Genomic DNA, 9,998 nt, shown 5'->3' with positions numbered 1-9,998 from the left:
GTCTCCTTCCCCACCATCCTGTAGCATGTAAGCCCGAAAGGGCAGGGACCTCTCTCCCCTGTACACTGTGTTCCAAATTATTATGCAAAAAGAGTTTAGGAGTGATAAGGTTAGAATTTTTTTGTTTGTCATTTAAACTCATTGATGGTGATGTGTGTCAGGGCTCTTTATATCACAGAAAGCAATTGCAGATACCTGTGCAGGTGTGTCCAAATAAAGGCAAGACTACTTAAGAAGGCTGCTCCACATTATTAAGCAGCCTACATTTTTTGCCAAAATGGGAAAGAAAAAGGATGTGTCGGCTGCTGAGAAGCAACAAATTGTGGAGTATTTAGGTCAAGGCATGTGTGATACAAATGGGATATGCATGAGTGAGAGACTGGTATAGATAGGCATCCAGTCAATAAGGTAGTGATTGCAGTACATTGAAACATCCATTTGGATACTATGGATTGTGACCGGAATCTGAACTTTTCCTACCATGAGGAGAGCACACACTCAGGAATGTGAAAAGCAACCACCTGCTCAGGCATTGTTGTGGGAGTTGGAAGGGAGGAATGTGAGAACCAAACCAACTGAGATAAAGGAGGAATGTGAAAAAAGACAAGTTACTGCGCATGTCAGTGCGTGATCATTCCAATTAATATTATAAAAAGTACTGACCTCCTCAGCGGGTAGGGACTTTCCAGACGATTCAAGTGGACGCACTTAGTCTGTGATGCTGACCGAGGAAAACCCCTTCCCGCTGATCGAGGTCCCCCGATGCGAAGGGTGATGCTACAATAACTCGGTAATTATTATTGATGCTGAAATCTTTCATGTCATAACTGTCATTTTTTTTAAAATCTTGAGACTATTCATGTGCTATGTAAAACAAAATGATTGCTTGCTGAAATAAAAGATTGTCAATAATCTTTGCCTGGTTGGGATGCCAGTGAGCGCTACGTAAGTTAAGGTAAATAACCTAATTTGGGAGAAAATTTAGCAAGACAGCATGACTACAATCAACATTGCCAAGACACTTCATCGTGATCATCGCACAATCTAGAAGTATGTAGCTGATTCCCAGCACACACGTGTGCGTGCTGATAAGGAAAAATTGAGGACTCTTTCCAACAGGCAATTGCGTCAGGTTAAAAGAGCAGCTGCAAAAATGCCTTGTCATAGCAGCAGATAAGTTTTTGAAGCTGCTGGTGCCTCCAACGTCCCCCGAACAACAAGATGCAGGGTCCTTCAGAGGTTTGCAGCTGTGCGTAAGCCATCCTGTCGACCACCTCTATCCACTGCACACAAGCAGAAACGGCTCCAGTGGGCCAAGCGATACATGAAGACTGACTTCCAAACTGTTTTGTTCACCGATGAGTGCCGTGCAACGCTCGATGGTCCAGATGGATGGAGTGGAGGATGGCTGGTTGATGGACACCCCATGAAAACACGGCTAAGGCGCCAACAAGGAGGAGGTGGAGTAATGTTTTGGGCTGGAATCATGGGGAAGAGAGATTGTTGGCCCCTTTAGGATCCGTGAAGGGGTAAAGATGAACTCCATAATCTATGTGGAGTTTCTAAAACAGCACTTCCTGCCATGGTTCAAGAGGAAGAACCGTGCTTTCCGCAGCAAGATCATTTTCATGCATGATAATGCACCGTCTCATGCTGCAAATAACACATCTGCATCTCTGGCTGCTATGGGCATAAAAGAGGACAAACTTATGGTGTGGCCACCATCTTCCCCTGACCTCAACCCCATTGAGAACCTCTGGAGCATCATCAAAAGGAATGTCTATGATGGCGGGAGGCAGTTCACATCTAAGCAACAGCTCTGGGAGGGTATTCTGTCCACATGCAAAATAATTGAAGCACAAACCATCCAAAAACTGACAAATTCAATGGACGAGAGAGTTCAGAAGCTTCTTTCCAACAAGGGGTCCTATGTGCAAATGTAACATCACCTAGAATAAAGTTTTGACTTGAAAACTGTTTGATTTCATTTTGTAATAAGCTGATAAAGCTTATAATTTCACAATTGACCATTTTTTTGTTCAAACTAAAAATAAAAAGGTTGAAAACTCTGCTGTGCATAATAATTTGGAACATGCATTTTGAGTGTTTCTTATTTGTAAAAATATACTGTTTTCATAGGCAGTTTGTTCAAAAACATTGCAATTATACTAGAATATTAGATGACTGGAAAATAACAATGACTGCAATTCATATAGGTAATTTAGAGAAAATAGGAGGAAATATCTTTTGCATAATAATTTGTAACACAGTGTATATCAGTCTGTGATTGTTAGTTTGTTTAGTGTAAGTGATATCTGTAATTTGTATGTAACCCCCTTCTCATGTACAGCACCATGGAATCAGTGGTGCTATATAAATAAATAATATTTTAGTTCTTAAAAAAATTAAGAAACTTTATGGCTATGTTCACACATTGTGTTTTTGCAGCATTTTTTTTCATTGAATTTTTTGTAATGCAAATTTAAAATCTCATGTTTTTTCTTGCCTAACTGAATTGGAAAACTGCAGCATTTTTTCACCCATAGAAAGCAACGAGAAAGTGCACAAACCGCAGCATACACATTTTTTCCGCAGCATCTTTGGTGAGTAAAACTAACTTTATTACACTTGTAGACAAAGCACACACATAGTCCGCAAAAAGCAGCAAAAACACTGTGCTTTTATGTCAGCAGCTTCATTTACTGCCAAGAGAGCAGCTTTCGCCAGCAGGAGGAAAATTTGCAAAAATGCAACATGTGAACATAGCCTAAAGGTTTTCTTTCGCTTTGTACTGACCTGAAGAATCATGTTGCCAGTTCATTTTTACTGCACAGTGTAAAAAATATCCCAAAAAACAATCGCAGAATTACTTTTTTTTTTACTTTTTTTTTATTAAAATTTTTTTTTAAAGTTTTCTGTACATTATTTGGTGAAAATAAGTCATTCAAAACTACAACTTGTCCCTCACAAAACAGCCATGTTGAAAAAAAAATAAAACTTGTTCTTGGAAAGGGGAGTTAAAACAGAAAACTGCTCATGAAAGGGTTAGCATGGAGATAAGCGATGCCATAATTAATTGACAGCTGATTATTCCCATCGCCATACATAAGAACCATACATAACTGTCTGATCCAAGCAAACATGGGAGTGGTGACTAGATGCGGTTACTGTCCACTGAAAAACTAGATACCAGACTAAATCCACCTTGGACTGAGTTGTAATACCAGCCACAGCCTACGGTGCAGTGTGGTGCTGTTTCTGGGACAAGTTGATCTAACCTTTTATTTTTTTTTTTTAACTGCTTGCTATGACTTTACTGCCGCAGTTATCTGACAGCGCCTTTCTCTTTGTTTTCAGTCGTGTCATGACCTATCGTGAGCACACTTCTTGGGTGGTAAAAACTCATATTGAAACACATGCACGAGGAAACATCCTGAGCGTCAGGTACACAATCCATTTTTTTGGTTTCCTTTGATAGTCGCACCTTTTTAAATGTCTTCTATTTTATGGTATTAAACCCAGTTTTGTCCATACCCAGTGTCAACGGCGATGTGCGAAGCTTCGACCCTAGGCTAACGGAATCAGTAAACACCGTACAGATCGTCAAAGGACTGACAGCTCTTGACTACCATCCACTGGCCAAGCTGTTTGCTGGGTAAGTCATGTCTCTGCGGATCCATAACTTGTCGTGTGCGTGCCCTGTTATATGCCAGGCCAATATGCCAGGCTTACGGTTTCCTCTCTTCTTTCAGTGGTTCTATGAACCAGTTTATTGCAATCTACAACAATGGCGGAGAACTAATTAGTAACATCAAATACTATGACGGATTCATGGGCCAAAGAATTGGGGCAATCAGCTGCTTGGCTTTCCATCCCTACTGGGTAAGTGTCTCTAGCAATGGTCCGCTTGTGACTAAATGTGGCCTAGGTTCACGGATACTTCTAGCATTCACTTGTAATTTTTTTTCTTCTAGTCATAATCCATATATTCATAATACAAACATTTTACACTTTCATCAATCAGCAAGCTGCTATTCCTTTGTACATATGAACACCCAGTTGGACCGAGTGTGGAGATGTTTTTGTAGGTAGAGGCTTGTTTTGGGCAGAATTGCCAAGATTCAATCCCAAAAAAATCCAGTATACAGTCATGGCCAAAAGTTTTGAGAATGACACAAATATTAATTTTTACAAAGTCTACTGCTTCATTTTTTTCTAATGGCAATTTGCATATACTCCATAATGTTATAAAGAGTGATCAGCTTAACAGCAATTACTTGCAAAGTCAATATTTGCCTAGAAAATGAACTTTATCCCCAAAAACACATTTCAACATCATTGCAGCCCTGCCTTAAAAGGACCAGCTAACATCGTTTCAGTGATTGCTCCATTAACACAGGTGTGGGTGTTGATGAGGGCAGGGCTGGAGATCAATCTGTCATGATTAAGTAAGAATGACACCACTGGACACTTTAAAAGGAGGCTGGTGCTTGGCATCATTGTTTCTCTTCTGTTAACCATGGTTATCTCTAAAGAAACACGTGCAGTCATCATTGCACTGCACAAAAATGGCCTAACAGGGAAGAGTATCGCAGCTAGAAAGATTGCACCTCAGTCAACAATCTATCGCATCATCAAGAACTTCAAGGAGAGAGGTTCCCTTGTTGACAAAAAGGCTCCAGGGCGCCCAAGAAAGACCAGCAAGCGCCAGGACGTCTCTTAAAAGTGTTTCAGCTGCGGGATCGGGCTACCAGCAGTGCAGAGCTTGCTCAGGAATGGCAGCAGGCAGGTGTGAGTGCATCTGCACGCACTGTGAGGAGGAGACTCTTGGAGCAAGGCCTGGTCTCAAGGAGGGCAGCAAAGAAGCCACTTCTCTCCAGGAAAAACATCATGGACAGACTGATATTCTGCAAGAGGTACAGGGAGTGGACAGCTGAGGACTAGGGTAAAGTCATTTTCTCTGATGAATCCCCTTTTCGATTGTTTTGGACATGAGAAGACTAGGTGAGCGCTACCACCAGTCTTGTCTCATGCCAACTGTCAAGCATCCTGAAACCATTCATGTGTGGGGTTGCTTCTCAGCCAAGGGAATGGGCTCTCTCTCAGTCTTGCCTAAAAACACAGCCATGAATAAAGAATGGTACCAGAATGTCCTCCAAGAGCAACTTCTCCCAACCGTCCAAGAGCAGTTTGGCGATCAACAATGCCTTTTTCAATATGATGGAGCACCTTGCCATAAAGCAAAGGTGATAACTAAATGGCTCAGGGAACAAAACATAGAGATTTTGGGACCATGGCCTGGAAACTCCCCAGATCTTAATCCCATTGAGAACTTGTGGTCAATCATCAAGAGACGGGTGGACAAACAAAAACCTTCAAATTGAGACAAAATAAAAGCATTGATTTTGCAAGAATGGACTGCTATCAGTCAGGATTTGATCCAGAAGTTGATTGAGAGCATGCCAGGGAGAATTGCTGAGGTCCTGAAGAAGAAGGGTCAACACTGCAAATATTGACTTGCTGCATTAACTCATTCTAACTGTCAATATAACCTTTTGCTACTCATAATATGATTGCAATTATATTTCTGTATGTGATAAAAACATCTGACAAACACACATAAAAACCAGAGGCCAGCAGATCATGTGAAAATATAATATTTGTGTCATTCTCAAAACTTTTGGCCATGACTGTATATTGATCATCACTTGTATAGGATCAACTTCACTCACGGAATAAGGAACAGCCTTCAGAGCTTTTCTGTGCCATAGGATGTCATAAAAAAGTGAGCCCTAGAAGAACACAATAGTGAAGTTTTTGTAAATTGGTATGCTTCCACACAAATACTTTTTATTCTACTCTCAAAACATCAGTTTAAATCCAGCTTATGATTTTGCATATCCAGCCAGACTCAAGTTTCACCAGCTTTGGCAGAGGATTGCAACCTGATTTAGCAGTGCGACGCTATTGTGTCCTTTTTGGGCTTCAACTTTTTTACGTTTTGTACAGGAAAAAGGTGGGAAGACTATTCCCAATTCCGCAGGTGAACATATAGTGGATGTATTTTTTTTTTTTTGAGAGATTGTGTTTGAAGAATCTCTGGCACATAAAGTGCCTAGAGGCGTTAAGTATTCACCATATCCAGAATCTCATCGCTCTCCATTGGCCATACTGCTGCCTGCGTTGGCTATAAGTCGGCACCAACTCCGAAGCCGGTTCTGATAATGCACCCACTTTACTGGGCATTTGATGAGGGGGTGTAGTTAGTCAGGGAGAGATGGGCTTCCAGAAAGGGTCCTAAATCATAGAACCACTAAATCACAAAGAACATAACTGAACTTGGCTTTGTTGTACTCATGGTTCTTTAGTCTTATGTTATTGACGATATCTAATCCTCTTCTTTTCTTTTTTTTTTTTTTTTGCTCCTCCCCCCCAGCCTCATTTAGCTGTCGGCAGTAATGATTACTACATGTCTATATATTCGATGGAGAAGCGAGTGAGATAGCCACTGGAAGAGAGACACGGGGAATTGCCTCTTGGCTTCCGTTCCTAATCTTCCTGCTTTTTGGACAAGACTCTTGCCCTTATTTGGTGATGATTGATGATGACATTCGAATGCTGCTTCTTAGAACCTGAAGACCTCTCTGAATGGAATAAGTTAATGAACCAATGACAGAACTATATGAAGATTCCCCGTCTCCTGCCATCTAATTCTTATACTTATTTTTTGTTTGATTTTTATTTTAAACATTGAATCAGAGGGGACAGGGGACGCGGACTTGGTATACAACGTATACGGCCACCTGAAATTTGACGTAGCGGGCAGGATTATTTTAAGTGATGCCCAGTTTGAATCCTTATTTGTGCTACTGATGATTTGGGCTTGTTCACATGCAGCGCTTATTTTTCATGTGGGAAAAAACAGCGTTTTATAGTAACAGCACAATGAATGAGATTTTTTTCACAATCTCAGTCACACAGTGCGTTTCTATTCCTTGCATTTTTTTGACCTGTGGTTTTTTTCCTTTTTTTTTTTTTTTTTTTACAAACAAGCGTTGCATGTCAATTCTTTCAACTTTTTTCCCCATTGAGATCAAAATGGCTTAACACACACAAAAAAAAAAACTCCCCTGCGGTTTTCTGGCTATAGTCTGTGCTTTTGACGCAAGAAGAAAAAGCAACTGCGTGTGAACATACCCATATTCCTGACGCTGATCTTTGATGTGCTGTGGAGGCACTCGGGTGATTTTTAGGTAAATGATTCCAGTAAATGTGCACCTCCCAGAAAAATCACTGAAGGGTTTGATAAAGTTGTCTCCCAGCCTCCGTACATACAACCTCTGAATCCGCCTCAATGATTGAGGAGGCTTTAACCAAACCAGCAGTTTCTTATTCACGAGGCTGACATGACATAGCGCATCTTCACGTTTCCTGTTATCCTTGTAATTCATTTTTTCAGGGGAATGGGGAGGGATTCTTAGTATTAAGGAAGGAGTTTTATCACTGCGTACACATTTTCATTTGTGGGGGTAATAGGATGGGGGGTCCATCCAAGGGGCTTCAGTTATAATAATGGGAGCATTGACCAGTAAGATACAGTTTATGACCACTGGTGTTATATTAACACGGTGCGTCTCAGTCTAGAAAGCGTCCTCAGCCAGGTAACTGAGCGTCCTCGGCCAAGGCAACTGAGCGTCTTCGGCCAAGGCAACTGAGCGTCTTCGGCCAAGGCAACTGAGCGTCTTCGGCCAAGGCAACTGAGCGTCTTCGGCCAAGGCAACTGAGCGTCTTCGGCCAAGGCAACTGAGCGTCTTCGGCCAAGGCAACTGAGCGTCTTCGGCCAAGGCAACTGAGCGTCTTCGGCCAAGGCAACTGAGCGTCTTCGGCCAAGGCAACTGAGCGTCTTCGGCCAAGGCAACTGAGCGTCTTCGGCCAAGGCAACTGAGCGTCTTCGGCCAAGGCAACTGAGCGTCTTCGGCCAAGGCAACTGAGCGTCTTCGGCCAAGGCAACTGAGCGTCTTCGGCCAAGGCAACTGAGCGTCTTCGGCCAAGGCAACTGAGCGTCTTCGGCCAAGGCAACTGAGCGTCTTCGGCCAATGAAACGGAGCGTCTTTGGCCATGGAAACGGAGCGTCCTTGGCCAGCCAACTGAGCGTCATCGGCAAATTAGTCCATTTTAACTACAGATCTTTCTATACAGCTGCAAGAGTGTTTTAAAGCTCCAAGGATCACTAATGGATGACCATGCAATATCGGAGCCCAGTATCGGACACATTATTATCCCTATTTTGGTGACGTCAATTTTTTTTTAACCTCCTGTGTACCATAAACTATCTGTCAGAGCTTTGGCTGAGTCACCTAGTCATTCAGTACGGCCAGAGGCTCACAGTCACTTTGCACTATGTCACCAAATCCTTTTTTTTTTTTTTTTTTTTTTTTTTTTTTTTTATTTCTCGACTGGGCTTTTTGTTGTTTACACTATTTTAACTAAAATCTCTGGTTTTTTAAAAAAATTAAAAAGTGAAAAAAGAGAAGACACTGCGGTTCTCCAGCGTCCACAAGAAAATGCAGATGGTTTCAACCAAACAGCGACATCCTCCCGGCATCTGGAAGGAGGTTGCGGTGGCACTCTGACTTTTGGAATGACCTATATAATATATACACATATATTTTATCTTTCTTCGCACCATGCATTGTAAGTAGGACAATTTGACGTTTTCACCTATTTATTTTAACACCACGAGATGAGGAGGAGGGTGCGTCCTATAGGAATGTATGGGGATTATTGGAGGAACATTCATTAAATATTATTAAAACCAGGGAAAACGCGTTACTGTGTCTTTTGTCGGAGGAAAACTCTTTGGGAGATGAGCTTAGAATGGCAAAATTGTCTTTTTAATCCTGCAGTATGTAGATAAACCGGGTGGCCCCCCAGACTCAAGGACGGGCAGGCAAGGAGGGGTGCAATGTGTATTGTATTCTACGTAAAGATCTGAAGATATGTTGCCAAGGAGATCCATGGAATTTCATTAAGAGACCGATTAAACTTTGTACAAAAATTCTTCCTTATTGTTAAAATTCCCTTTGCATGGATGGATTATTGACAGCTGAGTGTTGCTTATTAATAGGCATGCTGATGTTTAGATGAAATGTTTGTTTTTCCACCACATCCTGGTGATGGCGCTATTGCTGACATTAGCAGAACATTGCAGACTATTGAATGTGAATGGAAAGGAATTGCATTTCCTCTCAGGGATGAAGAGGCCATACTTGTTGATGCAATGGTGTTCTTATTGGAATATGCACATAGTAGATTCAGACTGAAGGCAACAAAACGACCCATATTGGAACAAGGAGTAGAGGAACACTTGTGAAACAAACTGAAACATGTTTTAAACTTTAGATAACTCAACATACTCCCCTTTTTCTCTGACTACTTTATAGCCTCTTGGCAGTCTCTCAAGCAGCTTCACCAGGTTAAGATCTTGACTGGCATCCAATGCATGCTTTGTTTAAAAGTTCACTTTTGGAATCACCGACCTTCAAAAAGTGTTTGCGACCATCAGGTGTGAGTTGCAGTGTTGGTACACTGCTCCATACAGTGCTGAGACCTATCCCACAACTGTTGTAAGCCAGAATATGGCAAATACCACTCAACTAAATATTCCATCAAAAGCTAATATGCATGGAATATCGAGAATGACGCAGAGGATAAGTTCATCAGCGTTACTAACCACAGAAAATAAAAAAATGAAAGCACTTCAGATAACAGCCCTCATAAACGATGCATAGACAAAAAGTAGCAGATACATGTAAGCATTAACTGTCGAGAAGACTGAGAAGCGGCTTTTATGGCCGAATTGTTGCAAAGAAACCACTACTGAAGACTGCAAACAAGAGGAAACTTGTTTGGGCCAAGCAAGACTGGACATTAGATCAGATATGTGTACTTTAGTCTGAAGAGTCAAAATGTGAGATTTTTTTATACCAACCACCTAG

The 9,998-nt window shown here is 41.5% G+C and overlaps 1 protein-coding gene across 2 annotated transcripts in view; it reads left to right on the top strand.

Annotated features, from left to right (window-relative positions):
• The window catches only part of RPTOR (regulatory associated protein of MTOR complex 1), a 371,474-nt gene extending 362,413 nt beyond the window's left edge, over positions 1–9,061 (top strand). For both annotated transcript variants that reach the window (XM_073554721.1, XM_073554722.1), the window contains exons 32-35: positions 3,358–3,444; positions 3,539–3,655; positions 3,753–3,882; positions 6,437–9,061. In XM_073554721.1, the coding sequence (XP_073410822.1) occupies positions 3,358–3,444; positions 3,539–3,655; positions 3,753–3,882; positions 6,437–6,505 (403 nt within the window). In that variant the 3' untranslated portion in view covers positions 6,506–9,061. The remainder of the gene's footprint in view (positions 1–3,357; positions 3,445–3,538; positions 3,656–3,752; positions 3,883–6,436) is intronic.
• Positions 9,062–9,998: the final 937 nt, after the last annotated feature.

Source organism: Dendrobates tinctorius, unplaced genomic scaffold, assembly GCF_039654945.1.
Source record: "Dendrobates tinctorius isolate UK_male_01 unplaced genomic scaffold, ASM3965494v1 ptg000212l, whole genome shotgun sequence".
NCBI lineage: Eukaryota > Metazoa > Chordata > Amphibia > Anura > Dendrobatidae > Dendrobates > Dendrobates tinctorius.
This window is presented reverse-complemented; position numbering and strand designations above follow the sequence as displayed.